At 38.8% G+C, this 26,488-nt stretch overlaps 1 protein-coding gene across 1 annotated transcript in view; it reads right to left on the reverse strand.

Moving 5' to 3' along the window:
• ANO4 (anoctamin 4) overlaps nucleotides 1–26,488 on the reverse strand; it is a 209,844-nt gene that overhangs the window by 94,313 nt on the left and 89,043 nt on the right. The window contains 2 exon segments of the mRNA XM_031044913.2: nucleotides 1,862–1,998; nucleotides 10,433–10,543. Of these exon segments, the coding sequence (XP_030900773.2) occupies nucleotides 1,862–1,998; nucleotides 10,433–10,543 (248 nt within the window).

A 26,488-nucleotide genomic window follows, 5' to 3' on the forward strand; every position in this document is an offset into this window, starting at 1 on the left:
CAAAAAAGCAACCTAGACACCCTTATCTGTACTTGGAGGTCCTTTTAATTTTAGGAACACAGTATGTCAAAACCAGACTGATAAACCCTACTAGACTAGGAAGGCCTCTGAGAAGGAACCTTTTCTGTTGTCTTCTGTTTTAGCCTGTAAGGCAGCAGGGACCAAGTACTTTGAACTACTTTGGTGTTTTTTTTGTTGTTTTTTTTTTGTTTGTTTTGTTTTCTTTTATTTTCTGTAGGCTACAGCATCCTTGAGCTCCCTTTAGGAATTTCAATTTTCTTCTCCCCCTTCCCTCTGCCCCCCATACATATAAATGACCTATACTACCATATTCTTCAGTTATGGCTATGTAGGAAAAAAAACCAAATGAATCTGTTCAACTAGGAAAATATTCCTCAGACATTTTCCCTTTCACTTAAAAAAACCCAAAGAAGACAGCAAAGAGGGGAAAAAAGGTTTTGCAGTATTGTTTTTTTTGCGGTATTGCTAAATTAACAGCACATATATTGCTCTATATCATTCAGTTTCTGACCATTTTCCACTTAAACTTGCAAAGATCATGTGTCTTTCACCTGTGCCATTTTGTTAAAGACCATATGGTACATGATCCCAAAATGTAACATAGGAATATCGTGTCAGATTAACCCATTATAGCTCAAAAAGGCAAAGAGAGCCCTCCACAAGCTGTACAAGAAGCTGGGGAAGAGCAATGAGTTAAGGTGAAGATAAATTGTGAGCAAAGTCAAACATATCTGTAGGTGCCCTGAATTTTGCTGCTTTAATTATCTGTCTAAACATTCTAGAAGTACAGTTCTCAATGGGCTGAATTTCTAGCACAAGAAAAATCTCTGACTCTTTTCTCAGCAGTTCTGATGTGAAACTCTCAGCAGTGTTTCACATAAGAACTTGCAACACAAAACCCTCTAGCTCCTGTAAAGCACGTAATCTGTAATTACATCATCTAAACTTTGTCTGAACTAGTAAACAAGCAGGGTCAGGGCAGGGACTTCAGCCCATATCTTATGGTTTTCCGTGTTTTTTCATTGTTAGTATGGTCCTTGTCAGTTCTGATCTGTGCCAGTCAGCCCACTGCCAAAAATCCCCAGGCACAGATTGCAGGTAAAATCAAAGCACCCCTGTGAGTAGTTTGGATACAGATGCATGCCTGAGGTGGGGGAAAAGAGGCAAGTCCCTGATCTTCCCATTCTCCAAAGAGATAGCCCTAATATCCATGGGCTGTAGAGCAGCTGGAGGCAAAGTTTAAAGGTGTTATGTCCCCTTCTGCACAAAGGACACAAAAAGGAATTTAGGCCCAAATTTCCACCATGGATCTATGATGCTTTGTCTGCTTTAAGATAAGATTTAAAAGGGATGATGTGCTGAATGATTCCTCTCTGGTATGTTCTCTGAATCACCATTATGCACCATCCGGTCATTTGTTCTTCACTCTAGGGGAATGTGTCCCATACCTGACACCCAATGCTTCTTATGAGTTTTATGATAAATTAATCTCCTTCCTCCCAAATGAATAACATAGGGAAAACTTTTCATTTATTTTCAGAAGCAGTGAGGCATTAGACTTGGATGCTTTGAAAAACAAGCAGATAGCAAAGGCATGCAGAGGCTTTCCACTGGAGGCACATGAAATCAATAAAACTTCCTTTTAACTTGAGATATTATATATTTCAGCATTATAATCTTAGAATGGAAAACCAGCAACCATGGGAAAGGTGAGACACAAGCTGACCTGCAATAAATGAGTATTCATTTTAATTTAATACAATTAAAAAAAATAAATTACAAAAATCAAATGTTCTTTTCTGCAATGGACATGAATAATTATTACATTAATAATTCTTACCTCTCCCACAACTTCCAACCTGCTGGCATCATCAGAGGTACTGGTCAAGTTACCATGGTGAAGCAGGGAGTCATCATCTTTGGAAGGGCTGTTCACACCTTCTAACTCATCAAAAAAAATGTTGACATCCTTAGCTACTAAAAACAAAAATAAAAATATACATTCAAATCACCATTGAACCAAGTAAACTCCCTATTTTAACACCATCAACAATCACACTTTTTAGTTCTGGTGTAAGTATGTATCATGTAAGTTTAAAATTTGATGCACACTGCTTTTTTCACCAGTGAGACACTTTAAGATCGAGGATACCACATCACCTCTCTGATGACAAATAAGCAATCTGCTTGATACATTAGTATCTCCTCAGCATCTCTTGGGCTAAGAGGCTTAAGCAATTACCTTCTGGATTAGGGTGGTTTCTGAAAATTTCTTATTTTATTAATAAATATATTTTTAACCTAGTACACAAAGTATCAAGTTAGAAGTCATACTGATCTGTGGGGCAGCCAGAGGCAGATGTCAAATAAATACTGTTACTTGAAACACATTAAGTAAATAAGGCTGGGCAGAAGTTTGTCTTTGCACAGTTTGGCATGTTTTGGTGCATATAAACCTGGCACATTCAGATCTACCTGCTGCACAGCCCCAGGTCATGCATCAAAACACTACAAGGAAGAGGTGGAAGCACTGGACCATGTCTAGAGAATGGCAATGGAGCTGGTGAAGGGCCTGGAGCACAAGTCTGATGGAGAACAGCTGAGGGAACTGGGGTTGTTTAGTTTGGAGAAGGCTCAGGGGGGACCTTATCACCCTCTATAACTCCCTGAAATGAGGATGTAGTGAGGTAGGATCAGTCTCTCCTCTGATATAACAAGTCATAGGATGAGAGGAAGCGTCCTCAAGCTGTGCCAGGGGAGGTTTAGATTGGATATTAGAAGCAGTTTCTTCACCAAAAAGATCAAGCATTGGAACAGGCTGACCATGGAAGTGGTGGAGTCACTGTCCCTGGAGGTATTTAAAAGACATCTAGATGTGGCACTTAGGGACATGGTCTAGTGTCCCACTGCCCAAGCGTTCCCCCTGGCTCAGGCAGTGGGACAGATTGAGGCTGCCAGGCCCTGATCTGCTACCCCCATGGGGAAGCCCTGGCGGTGTCCTGAAGGGAGATAGCTGCCTTAGTAAATAGGTTGAATTTCCTCCACTTTTATGCAATGCCAGGTCATATGTTAATTTTACTCTAATTAAAATTAAAATAGTAGAAGGAATGAGTTAAAGGCAGGTACTGTACTCAAGATCAGAGCAACGTTAGCTTTAGGGTGATATTCCTTGCTCTGCGGAGCAAGGAGACAATGAGAAGCTGTGGGCAGCACTGCTGTGCAAGTCTACAGTCCCATATACGGGTCATTGATCTGCCGACAGAGCAGCTGTTACATGAGAGACACAGGGTGTGCAGGCTGCAGGCAGCAAGGTCCACCTTCGCAATCCCCACACTGCTGCACATCTGGTGCAAAAGGGTAATTAAGAGATGTGTGTGAGGAGAAGAAAAATGCACTGGCTGAGGATCAAGCTTTAGCCGTGGATGGACTTCATCTCTCCAACATCATGTTTAGTTAGCAAAACTCAGTATTATGACTGTAGAGTTGTAACTGAAGGGACACCCAAAAGCCAGCTACTGAGCCCCTTCCCCTGACCAGTGTAGGATCAAACACCTATCACTCTTGACAAAAATGTGTGTAACATACTATTGCTCACACATTTTCACAAACTCGAGTGACTTTTGGAATCGTTCTTCTTTTGTGCAATAGCCTTCCAATCGTTTTGCAGCCTCCTTAACCTAGTGACAGGCAGTTGCAATTCCTTTGGACAAGAATTTATATTAAAAGGGAACAGACAAAAATCTCTAATTGCTGGTGGCCGCTTAGTTCCATATCTAACTACTGGCTGCAGGTATAAAAATCCATCCCCCTGCTGTGGAGAGACCAAATAGCTGCCAGAAATTAACAGCCATTAGCTGTTGCCAACCATCATGAGCATTTTCTGACCTCCTTTTCACCTTTCCCTTCTTCAGGGGCTATAGCTAAGCTTAAGAAACCTTTTTAAAAGACCTCTGAAGACTCCACAGTCTCTGCAGGTGGCCTATTTTTCAATATAAGAAGCAGGAGAAAGTTTTCTTCATAATATTTGTCCTGAATATGTACCTATGCTGCAAATTAAATATATTATTCTTTTCCTGTCAATCATGAACACAGAGAAGAGCTTGCTCCCTTTTTGTATGTCTCCTATGGTATCTTAAATGTGTTATTAGAGCTGTAGCTAGATAAAAAAAGAAAACCTTATCAAGATATTCAAGAACCCTTCTTCTTCATTTTCATGCATAAAATAAGGACAAGGTTAATGACATACATTGTATTTTTGGTTACAAAACTTTTGTTTAGAAAGCCCCTAGAAATTTTAGGAACAACAGAAAGGTCTTCACGTCAAATTAATCCACTAGGCAAATGAGCTAACTTAAGCAACATAATTTTTAATAGAGATTCTGAGTTTTAATACCTGTAACAGTATTTTTTTTTCACATAGCATAACAATAAGGAATATTGCACAAAATTAACAGGTGTTTAGTAACTATCATTCTTTGTATCTCAGTATTAGTATTGCACAATATTTAATCCCTACTTAGCACTTCATATCATAATTCATCAGTTTTAGACAGCACCCTCTGTTCTGCAGGATCCCAACTTTTATAGAGTTATTGGGAGTAATAGCTTCACCCACTTCATTCTCTTTTAAATTGTGTGTAACATCACAGTCTGTGAACAGATCAAAGGTCTAAAACGTCCTTTTTGTTTTGCAGGTGTCAATTTACTCTTGCCATTTTAAGGCTGTTTCTACTAGCAGTCCATTTATTTTATTTGTCCATAAGGGTGGTGAGGCACTGGAATGGATTGCCCAAGGAAGCTGTGACTGCTCCATCCCTGGAGGTGTTCAAGACCAGGTTGGACAGAGCCTTGGGTGATATGGTTTAGTGTGAATTGTCCCTGACCATGGCAGGGGGGGTTGGAACTAGATGATCTTAAGGTCCTTTCCAACCCTAACTATTCTGTGATTCTATGATTCTATGATCTTACTTTTGTGAAAGTGCTGGAATACCGTTAGAGACAAACATCCGTGATGGAGTTTTTCACTTTAAAACTAGCAGAATCCCTCCATGAGAGCAACACATGATCCTGTATATGATCAACACCTCAATATAGTCTGAAAACAACTGTGGAAAATACAAAACTAATTAAATAGTGAAGCTTTCTGAAGATTATTCATGATATATATCTGTTGCAGAGGCAATGGAGGATGTAGAAATGAAAGTTTTGCCTGCATGCTATGCCAAAGGGAATTAGAATTAGCTTTTACCTGCCATTAAGACTGCCTTGGCAATTAAGATGAGGCCTTTGAGATATTAGAATTGCTGCTTCCTGAAGTGCCAGTAATGATTTAGGTTGCAAAATACGGTTAAGTCAGTGTTTTGCAGTACACAACTTGGTGTGTAAGAGAGTGAATGTGTCTGGGGGTTTCAAGCAGAGAATTACTAAATTATTCTGAAGACTTGTGAGGAGCAAAAAATCTTATTTCAAGGTCACAGTAAAATCCAACCCATCTCAGCAGTTACTAGAAGTTGTGGAAGCAGTGAATCACAGCATTAGTGAAATTAGCTACAGGACCTGTCCAGATTGCCTGTAGTAGAATACTGCTCCAATCAGAAGTATATAGGCAATTGACATGCTGGTTGCTAGCTTCATAACTGGTAAAGAGACATGTTTAACAACCTCATCAGCATTAAAGATGCCTGTCACTTTTTTTCAGTTGCAATAAAGGTGAGAAAGTTGAGTTCTTTACATGTTTTTTTTTTTTTACACAATTGCTGTGCTGTGTATGTTTTTGACAATACATTCTTAGTATTGCAGCCACTGACACTAAACATGGAGACCTAACATTTGCCGAGACCATTTCCTGTCCCAGGTCTCACCAGCTACTTAGGAAAAAAATGAATACAATGCTTTTCTGCAAATATAAATAAGTAATTATAAAACCAAATCCTGTTTCCTTTAATAATGATGGTACTCTCCTGCTGCCTATAGCAAGCTCAGCTACTCCACTCCAATGGACATGAACACCTACACAGCCAAAAGGAATAACCAGGGCTTCAGCTTTTCTGTTCCTTCAGATCATGATATACATGATCTTAACAGAATGATACATAATAATTTTATCATATATATTCTGGAGACAGACTGGTGCTGGTGTATAATCAATGTCTTTCTAAGCAGTGAAATTTAACAGGAACACAGAGCATCATGCACATTGCTACAGGAGATATTAAGAATTCCCCCTGGATTTAGATCAGCTTAAATATGCAAGTTCTTTTCTCCACTTCATATTCTATTTTGTGGAAAAACATTGAAAGACTTGATAATTCAGAATCCCTTGAGGATTTGAAAAGAAACATGGATATACATATATTTTCATCCCAAATTGAGTAGAACCAAGTATTCTGAAAACTGAATGCTGGGAAGTTCTGAGTGAAGGTCCATACATAATTTCAGTGGGTCTACAATCCACTTTGGACCAAGAAGCTGATTTAGGTAGGACTCAAAGGTAAGATAACTCCTGTAACTTTCTGAAGATGGACGCTCAAAAACTGAGGTGCCTAAAATTATGCATTTTCATTTAGAAATGGGACCTAACTACAACTTTGTGTGTCAATACGGAAACATGCTCAGAGGTCATGTTTCTGTTCATTAATTGTCATTTTATTACTAGTTGTCACACCATGCCATCAAGCATATCCCAGCTTTGGGCAAAGCTGAAGATCAATATTCAGAAACTGCTCTTTGGAAGCTTTTAGGGCTATCAGTAACACTAAAAAATTAATTTCCTTAAAAATTTTTACTGTAATTTCTACATATTTATAGTGGTGGAAAAATTATTCGGTTTTAAAGCACCAATGTTGCAGAATAAAATAATGCAAATATAATAAAAGTACTGAGTAGAAAACATATTTAGCAGAGACGTGCAAAGCAAAATACTTTGAGTATGAAAAATCAGGAAGCTTTCTGCATCTTGTTGTACAACATGTTATGTTTTTACAGCACCCACTTGGACTAATTGATACAAACATTTTTCTGCACTCAGCAAGGCTGGCAGGTACAATTCACCAATCTTTACTCCAAGGAGGCTTTCCTACAGATACCACACAGCCCAGAACTTTTTATCATGTTAAATGCAAAATGCAGTGACTACCCAGTGGATCAACAACCCTGCCTTGGGAAGCTCACTGATTTCTGGCTTCCAGATTGTGAGAGTGAAAATGAGAGAATCAAATTGTTTTCTATTAAATCTAGTGAAATTCAATGTAAAGTGGATTTTGAAAAACATTCTAAAAAGCCACAGATTTCTTACAGTTTTACCTTTACTGCAATGGCAAGTTTCATATGCTTAAGCAAACTATAAAAATGCATGAAAAAAGTTTGAAATCTGAGCACTTTGTCTTTTGGTTTTATTTTAATAAAGCTATCTACTGCTTTTCCACAAGAAGTCCATCTTGTCAGTGTAATAACTAGTTAAAAAAGCACAAAAGCCTTTGGTAGCTTTTGCCATGTCCCTGAGGGCATTGCCAGCTCTGACTGTCCCTGCCTGGACTGCCAGCTTTCCCCCATCCTGCCCAGGTCCTAGGACAATTTCAGGCCCACCTAGAACCAGATGCTGCTCCACTGATACCAGAGCAGGGTTGGTCTCAACCTCCCCCCAGCCCTGCTCTGTCTGGCCATGGCTCCACAGCACCATGGAGGTACCAGGTGACCAGGGCCATGGCTGTCCCCTGTGCCCTGCAGCTACTCTGCTCCTGGCTGGGGTGGTGGCACAGGTACAGGCTTGTGAGTAAGAAACTTTTAGTTGATGAGAAACTGAACATGTGTCAGCAGTGTGTACTAGCAGCCCAGAAAGCCAATTGTATCCTGGGCTATATCAAAAGTGGTGAGACACTGGCACAGGCTGCCCAAAGAAGTGGTAAATGTTCCACCCCTGGCAGTGTTCAAGGCCAGGTTGGACAAACCTTGGGTGATATGGTCGAGGGTGAGTCATCCCTGCTCATGGCAGCAGTTTGGAACTAGATGATCTTAAGGTCCTTTCCAACCCTAACCATTCTATGATTCTATGATTCTACATATCAGCTAGCTAAAGTTTCATAAGGTACCTCCTGAGTAGGGAAATACTCAGGAAACTCACATTAGCAAGTAGTCTTTAAAAGCATTATTAAACTTTGGAAATTTTCATTCAACGCTAACAAAAATCAGAGCAATGACTCTAGAAAAACGTATCTAGGCATGTTTATCCTAAGTATTTGATATTCAGAACAGACTGTAGGTAACAAGACACTCCTGTAGACCCATAAAAAGCCTTTGCAAACTAGGTCGTACATGTCTTTCCAGAAGAAAATGTAGCTGAAGTACATAGAGATGAACTTCCCAACAGCAACTGCATCTGGTCTGGATAAATTAAGAACAGTCTCCAAGGACGCTAAAACTGTACAATGGCTTGAATAATAATCTATAAATCAAAGTATCAGTTCTTAAAAGATTATTTAATGCTATATAGGTTTGGAATTGTATTAAATTTGCTAAAACTGTTTGGGAGCCTACTTCTATTCAGTCTATATCCATTAATCACTTGCAAATATTTCTTTCACTAAGGGTAGGAATTACCAACATTTACACAACTGCAGTGTGGATGTTTGTGTCTAAGCTGTGGTCCTGATTCACATTAGTTTATCTCCCTAAATTCTGTGTACAGGCAACTGAGGCAAATGGCCACTTCCAACTTGTAGGTCATCTACTCTAGATTAGACACCTACTTTAAAATGAGACAAACTGGGCTGTAGAGATGCTAGTCATATTCTGTTCATCACAAAGGGAGCTTTGACAATAAGTCCAGATCTTGATACTTTCACTGCAAACCCCTATGTTCAAGTCAGATGAATGCCTTCTTTATGACCACAAAAAATTAGCCTACTTTTGAAAGAAACTAGGGGCTTTATCTAGAAGTTTAACATTTGAGATTATAAGCAAACCTATGCCCTGTTGAATGAAATTTGGTGTTATTCTTCACTGGGATATAATCGGAGTGCATGACACTGAGATATGATGTTATACCAAGGGAAGTTGAGATACAGTCATTTTTAAAAAAGAAGCTGTTTTGGACAAACACCATTAATAAATCTAATCTGGATGTCCTACTGTTTTAAAAAAATCATCCATTTTTATTCTCCTCAGTCATATGCTTGAAATGGAGAAGATAACTGTTTCCTCTATGCCAAAATGGGTTCTTCCCAACTTGAATTTTCTCATCCTTGTTTAGCTATCTTGTCTATTCAGCCTCTGAAAGACAACAGTGCCTTTTCAGCCTCTCTGGTCCACATCCCAGTGGCACCCAGGCCTGTGTCTGGGCTGTGGAGTTGCAGAGAATAGAGGAGAAGGTAAAATCTTATATTAATTTTTCCTGATACGAAAAGCTTTTAGAGTTACAAAATAGAGGGTTGACCCTAAACCTACAGCTTAAATAACAAGTTGATTTAATTACCCATGTCATCGTGCTAATCTGAGAGTTTTCCACCACCAAACAACCTGATGCTAACACTGTATTGTTCCTTATTCATATGGCAAAAATAGGGTGCATTGCAGGGGTTTATATGTTCACATACATCTTTTGTCATTCAAGAATATAAATTGGTGTTTCTCACTTTAGAAAATTGCTACACAAAACACCCAGATTAAAATAAAACTGGAAAAGAAGGAAACCAGAAAGCCATACCATGCATTTTGATTCTTGGCCTGTATAAAATTTTTCAATCTACTATGTAAATTTTCCTCTGAAATTACAGAATCTTTTGGCTTCCAGAGTTGCATCAGTTTTGAGTAGGGGGTGTGTGTCTTCCACTGATGTTAACAGTAGTAATTCTTCTAGCACAAGTCTCCAGTTTATTCTGCAGTTGGATTTAGAAACGGCGGACCGATCAAATCTTAGTCCACACCAGTCATATATACTGCGTAAAACCGTCTCTTTTCACTTGTATCTATGACATGCAGACATTCAGTTGTTGTGATGTTTCCACTTCCAGTAATTTCCAGCTGCAAAAATATGAATATATCCAAACAGCTGGAATTCCAAATCCAGTCTTAGATCCCAGACTGCAGCATTTGCTTGCTGGTTTTAGTTCACACAGAAATTCAAGAGTGCAAAAAATTGATTAAAGTAATAGGAATCAGTACTTCTGACTGCTTCTGCATTGGAAATAAATACTGTTGGAATCCTTAGGCACATAATAATTCAAATCTTACCATGACTTCTCAGTAAAAGATTTCTTACAGGCCTTCAATAACCCATTAAACTTTCTCAGAGATGGTAGTAATACATACTTATAATTCAGTTAATCACTCTGTATGTTCCTTTGGTTATAATCTCAATGCATCTCAATTGATTCTTCTACCATAAACCAAATTCTGCATCCAAGGAATAACTTACTTTCTTGTATTGCATTAAGAATTTCTGAAAAGTCCACATCTGTCTTCTGTATGTCTGGTTTTATCCATATTTGCGTTTCCAGATGGTTAACCTGCAAATCCTCTCTTCCTTCTGAAGAAATTGAAGAGATTGATGGAATTTGTGATAGGGAGGTAGAAAATCCAGCCAAGAGGCTTTGAGGTGAGGGAGCATACACATTGAATAAAGCTACTTAATTTCCCCCCCCCCCCACTGGCAGAACCAATTTTTCTTCAAACCAAGCAGCTTTAAATAGAACATGGACTGACATAGAGCTAAATAGAATGAAACAACATTCTTTGTAATGATCAGTCACCTTATTCACGTGAACACACAGCACCATGCCATGAGCATCATCCCACCATACCATCTACAAAACTAACTCCAAAATGGGAAAACAGACAAGACCTGTTGTTACAAATGACACAGCACTACAGGAACAACCAGGCTAAAATAAAACACACAAAGGATGAATTAAGTCTTGAGACAGAAACCAACTATCAGGACAAAAAGACCATGGACAGCATATTTCAGCCACAGGACACTGTAAGTTCTCACATGCCAAGCTGGTGGCATGCTGTGGTCTAGGAAGCACTGCAATACTGGAGTCAGTTTCAAAGGGGTTAACACTTCTACACAATGGTTGCTGTTTAAAAGCACTGCAGAACAAAACTGTCAGCTAGTGAGTCACTGTTTTAAACTGATTTGCACATGTAAATAGGCACAAGATTTGCCAATTTCATTGTTCTTTCAACATAAGCAAAGAAAGCAGGAAGTTTTGAAAATGTACCCTTTCCATGCAGAGAAAGATAGATGTGCATTGAGCATAGACAGGAAAAGATACTGGGCAAAGAGCCTTATGCTTCTGGTAACAGGGTGCTGGGATATAGCCAGAGAAAAAGAGGGAGCTACTGGGCATATGGCTGGTTTTTAGAGTGGCAACAAAACCTTTCACAAAAGCATCTGTTCGAGGTGTGCCTCTTCACAACAAAAAAGCCACGGTAGAAGAAGAAACCTTCAGGTCATTTAGCCCATTACTGTGCCTCACTAGAGGCTATCACTCATGCTTTTGATGGAATCATTTTTCTTTCTTCTACAGTCTGCCTATAACAAGCTGGTCTCATTCTGAATTCCCTCCTGTATCTTCCTCCTCCCCTCACCAAATTATTATCTCACCACTGCCTTGCTAAGAGCCATGAATTATATTCTTGGGCACAAAATCGCTTAACAATATTTTAAAAATCCATTTTTTTTTGGAAATGCAGATCTCAAAATGGGTAAACAAACACCCACTTCAGCTCTTTCTATTTCCCAATGTTAAATTATTATAAATTCAAACTGTCTCATGCTTGCCCTGGAATATTCTTTGTTCCACGGCAAAGACCTACTGTTAACATCAGAGACGGCTCCCCTTGTAGATTCCTGAAAAGTGATCTGTCATAGAAGCAGCAGGAGTCAGCACTTAATGGTGTAGAACAAAGAGAATTACTTAAGTGAGACAGCTGATTATGCATATATCAGCAGCTTAAGGAAATATGCGGATGGCCTCAGAGGTGGGAGCCTAGGATTAGCCCCAGAAGAGAATTCTAGGGACCATGGAAAAATACTGCAGCTGCTAGAAAAGACAGAACAATATATTCTGTATAAACAATTGATTGATGGCTTGGCTTTGAGAGCCAAGATTTTGGGAAGGGCTTTAACCACACGTACTACAAGCACAATGACCAAGTGGGATATGAGTGGGATATGCAGATCTGGTTTGAAAAGAGTGCTTAGGCAATCAGGGAGTGTCTGACCAGGACTGATATCTCCTGAGTAATCTCAAGCTACCCACGTGCTGGTCTGCCCACATGCAAGGTTGGATCTGCAGCTTCCCATGCACCTTGTCACCTACCGATTCAACCCTCGCCTGTCACTACAGACAAGTGAGAGCAAGCCCTTCCAGCCTGCGCAGGGGATATTTTAGGTGAGGAGCAGCTTGAGCAGAACTGGTCCCACTCTCTACACCTGAGGTTTAACTGCCAGGCCTAGCGAGCTAGGACGGTGACAGCAAAGTCCTCAGGTCATAGGTTTTGTAAGAGTGTCCTTCTCTTAGATGGAAGACCATACAAGGCTGGATGAGTTCCACCAGCCTGGGTTTGAAGAGAGGAGTTTTCCTTTTCCTATGAGGAAGGCCTGTCTTCACTGATGAAGATTCAGGAAGGGCTTTAACCCACACATTCTGAGCAAGACTGTCATCTCCTGGTTCAATGTCAAGTGTCTAGGCAGGATTCTGACTTAGAGGCATTCAGTCATAAGCCCGCAGTTAGCGGGCATAAGCGGGCAGTCATAAGCCCACTTTCAGTCATAAGCCCTTGCGCCAGTGGCTTATCAGCCAAGCGCACGCACCAGGGGTCTGAACCTGCAGTTCCATTCGTACTGAATAGGATTACTATTGCAACAACACATCATCAGTAGGGTAAAATGTCAGCTCTTCATATAATTGTGAAGCAGAATTCACCAAGCATTGTATAAACAATATATCCTATATAAGTGATAGGATGGAGCAGAGAGGTAAGCAATTGACAGCAACTCAGTTGAGCAGCTTTGCAAGTGATATCATTCAGTTTCTTGTTAAACACTCAGCTACCACTTGTAACATAAATGATTACATATTTACATCTCTAATCCAACTTAAAACTGCAATTTTAACCTTAGCTAGAGCAAAATAATGTCGATAGTGACAAATGCAAAATATCTCTCTCCCCCAAATCCTCTATCCTTGTTTACACCCGAATCACTGCTCCTCAAAAGACATGAAGGTAGCAGAATCCCTGCAGCATCTTCAACAAAGCTGAATTGGGCCAGGGAGAAAGGAAGTGACAGGCAGCCAGCAATAGAGGTCCTGAAGCATTGATATCTGATGGACCATCTAACCACAGGCCTGTTAATAAAATGAAACTGTTGAAGATCATGACCAATTTCAAAGCCACTTTTCAATTAATGAAACCTACTGTCTAGAAAGTGATCATAAAGTGTCCAGCCTAAGCCTGACTTCTGTTGAGCCTATTAAGCCAAGACAAGTTTTGCTGCATTCAAATCTCTGCTACTGTATTTGTCCCATTTGCAGTATGGGGAATTTCCAGCAATTCAGCCTTACATACTTCTCTGATTCAAGGTAGCCTTAATATCTAACCTCACTGCACAAGTACCAGATCTAGGACATCATCCAGTCTGACTTCACTTGAAATTCTAGGCATTTATCTTCTACCAGTTATTTGTGATATAATATATGGCTAACCACAAACTTGCCTTCACTGACAGAAGGGGAAAAAGAAATGTATCTGCCAACAACATAGCTTTAAAATAAGCGGTGGCACGGATACTCTTCCCATGATCTTCACTGTGTCAATAAACATGCTTGAATCAGGGCACACCTGCTTCTACCCTTCATCTCCCTCAGCACTCACTTTGCAGGAGGGAGCAATGCGTTTTTTTGGCTGAGAGAAACAACCTTTATGTGATGGGTCATGGACTGGCCAGAGTAATGATTGCTGATTTGTTGGTGGACAGAGGCTTTAGCCTACCAGCTCTTTGGGAAAAAAACCTCACAGTGTTCTCTCCCATATCCCAGAGATATTTTCTTTATCTTGCTATGGATCTCTGATGCCACAAAACAAGATAGTATCACTGCTGCTCCTGACGGATCACTAGCCTAGTCACTTTATGCTAAATGCTAGATCACTTTAGCATTTCCTTCTTGCTTTAGCAGCTGCTGGTTTATGTTTTATCAGTGACATGTCTCACTGAGTAAACTCTAAGCAATATTGACTGGAAGGCTGGAAGGGAAAGAACCTCTTTCCATAGAAACATAATCAAATAAAAGTGAAGCAAATATTAAATTTATCAAATTTTATGTGATTTTTTTTAAAATCTCAGATAATTTTTCTTATCTTACTGAGACATTTTAGTTCAACTGCAATAATTTTAAACTAGTTAACAGCATCTACTCTGATTTCCTCATTGATGCATAAAGTAATACATAAAATAACATATTTTCCCTTTATTTTCTTTGAAGGGTGTCTACTAATTAGTGTAGGAAAATGAGATTTCTAAAAGGCACTACACTTTTAGAGGCTGATCATAGAATCATAGAATAGTTAGGGTTGGAAAGGACCTTAAGAGATGGCTTGTCTTAAACCAGAATTTTAACATGTCTCTAAATATTAAAATGATCACATGTATCACAGAAGCAAATTATGTAGAAAGGTACTAATGTTAAACAAGGTAATTCCCATTGTAGCGAGAGAAACTTTGTGTCTGCTTAAAATTAAGAACACACTCAGGTTCTTGTTGGATGAGATCCTGTTACATGCATTAGTATCTAGCCAATTATCGCAATCAAGTTTTCAGACACGAACTTTACAAGCCAAGGCCTATTTTCCTGCATAGTAAACACCCGGAGCCCAATTTTTTAAATACTGTACATTTTTTATACATGTGCTGTGATGTGCAAATCAAATTTATAGATGGACAATCTCACACTGTGGTCTGAAATTGAGCCTCAGCACTTGGGTGAACAGAAAAACACAGAGTTTCAGTATTTGGCATCCAAATAAAGAATACAAAATTAAGCTGATGGAAAAAGTGCTGCTGTTTCTCAATACACGATAAAAGGCACACATTTACTCTGTATTTTTGGATGGACATATGAGAACAGAACTGATCTTTGCAATTCACTGGTAGCCAGGGCTTCTTGAGAAGTTTTACCACTTAGGCTCTGCTTATTGGTCAGAATATAAATACTTGACTCAGTTGATTTCTGAAAGCACATCTTCTCTTCTTTGCCCCCTCATTTCCAATTAACTCAGCAAGTGAAAACAAATGCTTTGTCTACAGTTCCAGAAGTTTCTGTAAGGAAAAATGTACAGCTTCAAATGACCTTTCTGAGAAGGCAGCACCAGCAAATTCTATCAGTACAATGAGGTTATTTCTTTTTTTTTTAAAAAAAAACTAAAAAATCATCTTGGCAGCAAAAATGTACTTTCACAATGGCTGCATGAACATTAAATAGGAGTAGCAAATAACTAGTATGCTAGTCAAGTAGATGGCCCTCCTATCCCAGGGCCATCCACCTCTAACAGGGCAGTACTTAGCAAGAGCAAACATCATTCTAATATGAGCAGGTTTGTTTTGCTACATTAACTACTGCCTGTAGTTCCCACATAGAAGTTAATCCTCTTCACTAGAACCTCTTCTTTAAAGCAAACAGAAAGCTGGTGCACATGGTAGCTTTTTTACTAAAGGCAAACCCAGATCAACGTGGGGCAAAGGATCCCCCCCTTGCAGATATGTTTTCTACTGGCTTCTCATTGTGAGTGCTAGACAGGTCATTTACAACAAAACTACAGTTTCAAATGGACAATGTTTAAAGCATTACCTAGACATGCTAGTTAGGGCTATGCTCACATGTGAAATCCATAGCTATAACTAATCTCAATCCTGACATTTCTCATTTCTGTGACAGGAATTAAATAAAATGTACAGCATAGTGGGTCTTCTTGGCATCCATCTCATGACTACATTGGACAACAAACCTCAATGGATGAAAAACATATTGGTTCAGTTACCACACCAGAAAAAAAAGGTGTTCTTCAAGTCATAAATTGTATGCAAATATCTGTAATCAAAACACATGAGTCTTCCTAGCAAGGTAAAGTTGGGCTGAAAGCAGTGGCTCAGAGATAGCTCATTATGAATCATTAGGTGGAAGGCTGACATGTTTCCTAACAAGTCTTTTAGAGCTGCTTTTGTTACATTGGGCAGAGAATCTCAGATTGTCTTCAGTAAGAAATCCTAGATCATAACCTGCTTTATTCCTCACCAGCCAGTGAAGTATTGTAATAATATTTCTGCCTAAGCAATTTTCTCTCCTGCAGCATAAACTTGATGCCAGTGTTACTATGTGCATCAATCTTATTGCTGTGATTATATTAGATATATATTCCTATATTAAAATTATTTGATTTCTCATTGCTGCTCTTCAGACTGTCATATACAGAGTTTTACACTGGGAAAGAATGATAAAACAAAATATAATGTAAAAATGAAACAGAAGAATAAAGAAATATAGTTATAGGAGAAGGAAATACTAGGTATGCTTAAAATACATGTGATCAGTAGCCAAATATTCAAAATATAATCAATTTTATGGGTCTGTGATTACAAAGGTCCAAAATTTAATATCAGTAGGATCGTTTGAGTTCATCCTTGTCAGCTTCATATCAAACATAAAACATTGGTTCTCACTAAGTCTGTTGTAGACATAGAATCATAGAATCACAGAATAGTTAGGGTTGGAAAGGAGCTTAAGATCATCTAGTTCCAACACCCCTGCCATGGGCAGGGATGCCTCACACTAAACCATGTCACCCAAGGCTCTGTCCAACCTAGCCTTGAACACTGCCAGGGACAGGGCATTCACTGCTTCTTTGGGCAACCTGTTCCAGTGCCTCACCACCCTCACTGTAAAGAACTTCTTGCCTTCTTCAACGGAAATAAAAAAGAGGAAACAAAAATGAGGATGTTTTAAAGTTTCCTTACAAGTCTTTTGTCCAGGTGGAAGGGTTTGTCCTCTTTATGTACAGCTAAAAGCTCCTAAAATTATAGGCTGATTCCACATACAAATGAGTTTTGCATCACGAAGGATGTCTTTCAGTGTCTTGTTTTTCTCTTGAACAGATATGAAAAGATGTAATATCAGCATTTCAGCAAGACCTATTTTTCCCCTCCCCACAGCAGTTTAAGAACAAGGATCTTCGGAAATGTCAAAAGGTCTTTTGTGTTAGGTCAGGTTAACACTGATGATCTGCAAGCCAGCGATGCATACGGCAGTAATACTGGTGAATTATGCTCACCTTTCTCCTGTGGCCCTTGCTCCCTGGCATGAGTGCTTCTCGTTCACTTCCAGCTGAGCTACCACACGCCACCTGCAGATGCACCCATAGAAGAGTGCAGTTCCCTCAGACCTGCATGGTTTCCCATCAAAAGCCTCATTTAAGTCAGGGCAAAGCCTGAATGTCTTCTTTCACAAGTAGCTTCTCAGCACATGATGCAGAAATGTACCCTCTATCCTGCCTTGAGCAGCTTCTTCTCCATACAGAAGAAAAAGGCTCTTTTTTTTCAACCTGCGACATTTTGGCCCACTAACCCAGCACTTGGATCCTCTCTAAACCAGGATTAGCTATTACCCAGAAGCTTTCCTTCTGTCCTTGCTCCTTACCACTAAGCATTCTTTGCCTTACAGCTTCAACATTCAGATTTCTACGATGGGTGTTATGTATGAGACGGGTTCCTTTATTCTTTCATTTTGATGTTTCTTTCCAGCCTTGGATTCCTTCTGAAAATGGCAGTGAGGATAAGGACAGAAAAAGTCATGTGTTTAATTCTTTCTGAGAATGTGTTGACATATTTGTATAATTAAGACACTTCAACTTACAAGGGTAAGACCAGCTGTGTGCCACATCTGCAGCAGTTTCTGTATGGCATGGCAGTGCTGGCACATATGTACCTGTATTGGTAAACTGGGAGAACCTTAAAGGACCCAGTTTTCCCTAATTTGAGGTACTTGTGTAGGTCACAGGATTTTTCACCATGTATCTACAGAATACATCCACAGTTTTGAAATTATTATAAATTATAGGTAATGATACACATTGAAAGAGAGACCTTTAAAGACTTCTGATTTAAGACAAAGCACTCCATAACAGCAATAGTATGCTATGTGTTCTAATATTGACAATATTGTGAACTCTGCATAAATATTGCAGACTTCTGAAAAACCTTTGACCTGGTAGATGGTCATATATGTCTATAAATACTTAAGGACTCGGGTATAACCCAATACTCTTAATTAGTTAAGCAATTACCTTAAAAAAAATAAATAAAGTGTATACTCTGTTAAATATTCAGCATAGCTAATCAAATCTTCTACTATGTGGAAAACAATATTTATCTTAATGGTTTTGTCACTGATTATGGATAAAATAACGTGTCTGCATGTTAGTGTCCTAGAATCAAAAGCTGAGAGTAATAGCACAAAAAAGCCTTATTAGTTTTGAAAGTTATTGGAGTAAATACATAGGGCTACTTAATTTTCCATAAGTCAAATGAATTAAAAATCAAAATCATTTTGTTTAGCATGAAGACCCTATGCCATAGCTGTCTCTGTGCATGGTCATGTCAAGGGTATGGTAATAACAGTACTGGAAATATTTTTGAAAAGCAGTTTAAAAACAGTTTTCCTTTGTATTGCAATACACTGCAAGGCATGACATATGTTTAATTATGTTAATAGAAACTCTTTTCTTATCTCACAGAAGTAGCAGTAGTGGAGATTTCTAAACACCTAATATTACTAATATATCAGAGACTAAGATATTTTGAAGATATATGGTGTCCATTCTTCTCTACATTAAACCATGGCTGTCATTAGACAATTAACTATAGAGAAGTGGGGAGTCCTACATTCAACTCTTGGTTTTTACCTCTCTCATGCTATGTATGTCTTTTCCACAGGCAATGACAGACTAAATGGATTGATAGCACTAGATGCAAAGAGATACCTCAAAAATCAACCTGACAGTCAAAATAGCCTGAGCACCAAGTTATAGGGACAGGGTCCTGCTAGGCCTTAATTCTTGCATTTCTAATTCAGTCACTGCCAGAATGAACTGTAGGCATGGGGACAGTGAGACCCACCAACATTGTGTTCAAGAGGAAAAGGCATCTCTTAAGCAGTGAGTTCAGATGGGACATTAGCTGAGAAAAACTAACCATCCACATCTCCCACATGGATTAGCACCCAAACCACCGGACTGCTGTGCAAAAGCATACAACCTCTTTCTTCATTTCCCATCTATGCTCAGAGCATGCCTCAATGCCCTAAGGTTTGAAAGGACCCAGTGTCCATGCAGAAGCCCCAAGCATAGCGTGTCACATATTCCTATGATTAATATTACCAATTACCCAGCTCTGCATGGCCCCTATGTAGATCCTTACATGATCAGTAGAGGGACAGTATTGCACAGTGAGCCTTTAGAATTACACCCTGGAAATATTTATCTTCACTGATAATATAAAGAGAGAGGGCACTGAAGTGTGTTCGCTCCTGCTGGGGACAAAGCTATCCTTTATGGTGTCATAATACTTGGGATAGAAATCTACAGGAGGCAGTCTGAAAATGGCACAAAGCCACAGTGTGTAAATAAGCAGATAGATTTCTGCACAGTTGTATGCTGCATATAAGAATCTAGAAAGAAGTCTGAGATCTAAATGGGCCAAACAATTCAGCCCATTTCCCATTATGTAAAAATAGAGTAAGAATGATTGTATTTTAATTTATCCTCCTTCCTCTTATACTGTGAGTGTGCATATAAACATAGCTATCAAAGATCACTATCACATATGGTCAAACATTTTTCCTGTTTGAAAAAATCGAACTACTTGTGGATGACAAATCCTTTAGTTACCATCTACCTTTAACAATACCAGAAATTGTTAGCAGGCAATTCATAAAGAGGAGAGAAAGAAAATATTTGCTGCATAAACTGTTTATTGCAGAAATACTGCCCAGTTCTCAAGTCAGCAATTTCCTGGTGAGACAAGCAGAAAAGCTGGCTGCATGGGGATGAGAGGCATGATTTAGCAGATGACTTCAGGGCACCAAAGACTTACTTCATTATAACATGGGACATCAAGACAGTTTTTACAAGATACCAGATGTCTCTTCCAGGTGGATTTTAATGTAACAACCAATTTTACAGGCTCATGTTATACCATAGCCTATCGCTGCATTCACAATGTAAACACATCCTGGTAATTCATTCCTGCAGATATTACAAGCAGCTAAACCATTTGGTGAACTTCTGCTGTCCTGAGACTGCTGAGGAACGAACATAGCATAGGAACATGAAAATGGTTATCCTAAAGACAGGATAGAAGAACGGAGATCTATCCAGCACAGGATTCTATTTCTGACAGCAGATGCTTAGGCAAAAGGAACTGAACAGTACAAGCACATCCAGTCTATCCCCAGTCTGTTCCTTGCAGCTTGCAGAGATTCAGAGATTTCTGAGTGGAAGATTTCATCTAGATGATAATGATTCATGGCTACTAATGCCCCTTTCCTCTACAAATCTGTTCCTTTTATACTCACTGTCATCTGCAAGCTGAAAGGTAGCCATCACATTCCTCCCTCACTTTTGTCTCCAGCCTTCATGATCTGGTGGGTCTGCTCCTCAGTGTCATCTTAAGCCCTAAACATGCACGTTAGGGCCATGAAGCTCAGAAATACAGTGTCACCACAAAGCCTTTCCTTTTTTAGTCTCAAACAAGAGCTATCATGCTGACCCCATGAAATATGCCTTCCTGTACAGAAACTAAACATGGAGCAGTGAATTCTACCCTCGACTATCACAGGGAAAGGACATGTTTCCAGTCTACCAGTGTGGGTGTGTGGAGACCCAGTCAGGGAGAGGTTAAGATAACTGTCATCATTTAGTTACAAATTGGAGCTGAAGAATTGAGGCAATATTTATGTATTGATTATATAAAAATATTACTCAGATTTTTATTGGTCTTTGAGAGAACCTCACAAGCAGCAGGAATCCTGTCCCTAATACTGGTGCAGTTGACCTTCTTATAAAGCCCTGCAACATACTATAATTAAGACCCACTAAGGAGAAATAGAACATTTTACCATTAAAATGCATGGACTAGTTTTGGGCTGTTCACACCCAGTGCCAGTCCAAAAGAGATTATTTTCAGTAACTGGTATTGAGCAGAGTCTCCTTCTCAAGCAGTAGGAGAGTATCTGAATAGCAAGAGTTGTCATTTCCAGGCACTCTGGCAGCACAAAAGGACTTGAAAATACATGCAGTTTTGATAACTCTTAAAAACCTTCCACAGTCTCATGGAAGCAGACTGATGGCATAAAGTAACCTCTAACAGGTCCTGAATTCCTTTCCTGTGCTAGGTTGTTCCTAAAGCAAGGTCTAAATAATGTACTAAACTGTAGTATTATCTCCCTTTTTCTGTATTGAGTACCCTGGATGTTATCAGTAATGAAGACCTCAAAAATGCATATGCTTTGTGCTACATTGGTCTTCTGAAACATAAGAAGGTACAGAACTGCACACCCAAAGCACATGACCAGCAAATATGGTGCCTCTGTGGAGTTATCCAACATACAGAGAGCACATCTGCTTTCCTGAGGCATCCAGCCACTCATGAACAAGGAAAGGCAGCTATCTGCTTCACCCAATGGGAGTTATCTTCTGGAACAAGCAACAGATCAAAAATTATGCAATCTTTTCTTCATATGCCTGCTGTAAGCTGTGGTGTTGAGTTTTATGCAGTTCTTTTGGGCTTTTTTGGCACCACAGTACATTTCATTGGCTGGAATTTCTAGTGGGTTCTGATTCCTAGATGCACTTACCTGTATCATACCTACTCACCTGAGGAGCAAGCTCCCTCCTCCCCCTCTCCTTTTTTTTTTTTTTTTTGATTAAAATGAAAAGTCTGACTTAATTTTGAGATTTCAGAATGAACCAGCCTCTTGGTGCTAGAAAAGAGGTCTTGCTGTCTTTCGGACCAGAACAACCCTTTTGTGAAAATCAGTAACATGATACAGCCTATTACAGTAAAATCCTTTTTCTGATCTCAAAAGCAACTTTACCAAAGTAGAAGCTAATTTGTTCCATCTTTTGACAGTCTACCTGCAAGAATCTTTCCTTTGAATATATGAAACATATTCCACATTAGAAACTGAGGCTTACATAATACTAAACCCCCTTTTAGGAAGAACTATAGAGCTACAAAAAAGTTACATTTTTCAGTCAAGCATTACAGGACCATAATAACTGATTATTCAAAGTCTTTCTTATTGCTTCTTGAATTATAAGCTATTTTTAAAGTAAAATGGGCCATTACTTTCTCAGAAATTTTGCAAAATTTTGTGCATATTGTCTATTTTCTTCAGCATAAGCTAGAGTGATCAAGAATTTTCTTAACTGTTTTAACACACTTATGGTAGACCGGTCTCAGGTCATTACAACCTTGCCTTGGGATCAGCAATATTCCCTGTCTGATGCAAAGCCACGCCTGGCTGCCTGTCCCTGTTTTGGACAAGTTTCTCCTTGTGAGAAAAACTCTCTGAGGGTGGAATAATCTAGAACATCCATTTGTGAGGTGACTACATAGTTATAAACTAACAACAGCCAGGAGAGCCAAAATCTGAGGGTGAGCAGTACCGATTTTAAAGTAACAATACATACCTGATTGCAAGAATGAATGAAAGATCATATTACAACAGCAAAGAGGAGACTGATCAAAGCAGGAAGGAGAGAAAAATAACTCTTTGAAAAGGGATGAGTTTATAAATACATCCTCCTGGGGAAGTAGAACACCCTCAAAGCCATCACTTAAAATTGCTAATATTATTTTTGAAGCCCCTTATTTAGAGTGTACACAGGTCCCGGGTAGGTTCAGTACTTGTGTTTGTCATGTGCAGCAAAACTTGACACAGAGGGATGCAATTTCTGCCCAATTCAAATACTTTTAAATTAAACAAGATAGATAGCATTGAAAAAACTGTGCTTTGTCCCCTAGAATTCATTTTTTTTATATATGTTGTTTGCAAAAGTGCTAGAATGAACCTTTTAGGAGATTTTTGCTTAGGAACAGGAATTTTCAAAGTGGCTTTTGTCCTAGAAAAGTGATGAATGAAATAGGCTGAATGACTAAGCAAAGTGATAGAAGATTTCAAGCTCTGCATCATCTGTTATCTAGTTCAGCTCTTAATTTCAAAGTACTGTATAATCACCATGTGTCAACCTGTCACTCAGCCCCATGAAAAAAGGTCTTCATTGTAATTGAGGCAAACTGCTCTTCTCATTAGGAGCTTTGTGGAGGCTCCAGAGGATCAGTACTCAGGCAAATGAACTGTGTTTGTATTCAGCAGGGAGGTGTTTCCAGCTCACGCCTGAGGTACAAACATGGGAGAAATTTTATTTGGTGACTCAGACTTGCATTGTACTGAACACAGCCTGCAGCTAGAGAACAGTTAAATATGCAGGCTAGTTTCTTTGACATTTATGTCCCTTCTGCATATGGATATTTCTTGTAAATCTATTCTTTAGTAATATGAAAATCAGCTTAATGAAGGGAATAATAAACTTTTTTGAAATCTACTTGCTTTTTGCATGCTTCATTCTACATGGGAAGAAGCTCTATATACACCCAGCAGAAGCCATATTGAAAAAGGCTGCTTCCCTAATAATGTTAGATAGGTAAGATACAGCACTACTGTCAATGTGACTTCGAATGTTCATGTGAGTTTACATCAGCCATTCCCAGACCTTGCAAGAGTTTCTTGCCAAGAAATAGTTCAATGGCAGAGCTTTCTGGTATAATTATTTGCAGGAGTTTATTCTTTTAATGAGAGAGATGTATGCTACACATCCTGCCAGTCAGCAAAGAAAAGAGAATGTGTTTTAACCAAAAATCACATCCAACTAATACAGGTCTTCCAAAGAGCATTCACAACCAAATGTGAATGCTGACAAGCATGTGCACATTTTGTGATGAGAAAAGAGTATCTTTTGCACAGTAAATTTTAAATTTTGAAGGATTCAGTTCTAGCTTCCTTGATGATTCTAAGTTCATTGAGTTGTGACTAAGCTCATTAAACATACATTTCCTTTTGTCCTTTAGATTGCCACAGTTTCAAGAACCATGTTTTTTTCCTTACCTCATAAGTCAGGTGTTCTTTTGGCCAACACCACTAACTTTTCTGTCTTTTTTTTTCACACCTAATAACTAGAGGCATTAATAAAAATGCTACATTTTGATAAGTAAAAGAAAAAAATAATCTAAAAGTAAAGCATGCCTACTGCAAATACATCTTCCTTTAAAATTTGTAACACTTCAGGTACTATTTGTCATAAAAAGCAAGAGTGCCAAGAAAAGGATTCTCACTGAATTCCAATGACTCTACTAGATTTTCACTCTAATGCCAGAAACCAGTCCTTTCAGCAAGTGTTTCCTTGCCATTGAATCTAAATTTCTTTCAAATATCATGGATATGCCTATATCATTTCAGGTGGCAAGGAATCTCCATTCCAAAATGTACTGTTCTTTGGCTCTGAAGGAAGTATTTTGAACAGTAACCTCTTGAAAGCAGAAATTTCTAGAATACTTTTCTTCATTTCCTGGATTGAAGACTCCTTATGTATTTACTAAATTCTGGAAATAAATGGATTCACACATAGCCCTTCCCTGTAGTGTGCACATACTGCCTGAGGATCTAATCTGTACAAGTGATATAACTGAATATCTACGTTGTTATATATACACTCCTATATAAACTCAAAACACATTAAGGATTAAGCAAACTCAAAACACATTAAGGATTAACCAAACTCAAAACGCATTAAGGATTAACCAGAGGCCTTTACAGGAAGAACAGAGAAAAATGTCTTGCTGGGGAACTTTTGAATCCCTATTATTATAAAATGGGTAACAGCTGTTATCAAGCATTGCAAGTAGAGAAGATCTAAGATGATTTCAGAGTTTCACACAATGAAAAAATTCACTTTACTGCTGCTTAGACTTACTAAATAAGGCAATTTTTGCCACAGCTAGCAAATTTAATAACTCCTAGGAGAAACTAGGTTTGACAAGTTCTGCAGAGTCTGAGAATAAAGGAATTCATCACCAACAGGGAGAAGGAGGGTAACATTGTCCTGATTTGAAATCAGTGGAAAGGGCAGGTGGGAAAGTCCTTCTTATTCCATACGAAAGATGCAACGTCATCAGTAGTGAGGCAAGAATATTTTTGTTCCCAGAATTGCCTAACCCCAGCATCGAGATAACAAACTGGGATGACAGTTTAACCTCCTCAAGGATTGTTCAGTACTTGGTTCTGCTACTCCTACAGACAGCCAAAATGCTGATTACCATTGCTTTCAAAATAAGCCTCCTGTGTGCAGTACAGGCACATTGATGATGAACTGCTTTCAGGGGGGCTGTAACAATTTACAGCTTCCAAAATTCTGCCTCAAGTGTTTTGAAACCTGTGCTTCCATATCCTTGTATCCCATTAGACAACAATATACCACTACTGCTTGCATAACTGGGAAAAAGTAACTGGAGGTTTCTCAAAACTAAAAATACTCCCTGATTCTGTAAGGAATGTGTATATCTCTTACTATCATTGCATCTAAATTTGCCATCTAATCGCTTTACTTTGCTTTTCTCCTTTCTAAGAGGAGCTTCCTTCATATAGGAGCACCTGAAAAGGCATCAGGAGTCTTCACCATTAATAACCATTTTCTTCCACTCATTTCTCCATTTTCCTCTGTTTTTTTGTTTCTGTTACTTGATATCTTCTGATCTGCTTAAAATCAGAGTTTAGGTTCTCCTGATTGAGCTGGACTTCTTTGCAAGCTTGCACAAGACAACTTTTTAGAGTTTTTTTGGTTTTTTTTGTTTTGTTTTGTTTTTAATATAAGGCTCATTACAGACACCTTACTGCTCATTAGCCACTCTAATACCCAAAGTAACAGTAGAAGTCAACAATCTCAGGCTCCTTACCAGCTAGAAATAAAACTGGCAGTGAAACAAGTTGAAAAGGAGCACAGTAACACTGAACAATATCCATTGTCCTTCCTCCTTAGCAGGAAACTACCCATGAACTTCATTCAAAAGAAACAGCTCTCAGTTAAAAAGAATTAATGATAAATAGTAAAAGGTGTCACTCTGGAAAGAAGAAAAGTGGCCAAGGGAAACAAAGTAACGTGTAGAAAACAGAAGTGGCATGCTACTAGAGTTAAAAAATACACATCTTTTCAGGGTTCTAGCCTCTCTAATTGACAAGAATTAGAAATGCCTTTCTGTACAACCTATCATGCTAGACTGTCTTCATGGTCAGAGTATTTGTTAACCGAACAAAGGAAATTTCAGACTAATTATAATGTATACTACTCCAACAGTGAGACC

The sequence above is a fragment of the Melopsittacus undulatus genome, chromosome 5, assembly GCF_012275295.1.
Source record: "Melopsittacus undulatus isolate bMelUnd1 chromosome 5, bMelUnd1.mat.Z, whole genome shotgun sequence".
NCBI classification, from domain to species: domain Eukaryota; kingdom Metazoa; phylum Chordata; class Aves; order Psittaciformes; family Psittaculidae; genus Melopsittacus; species Melopsittacus undulatus.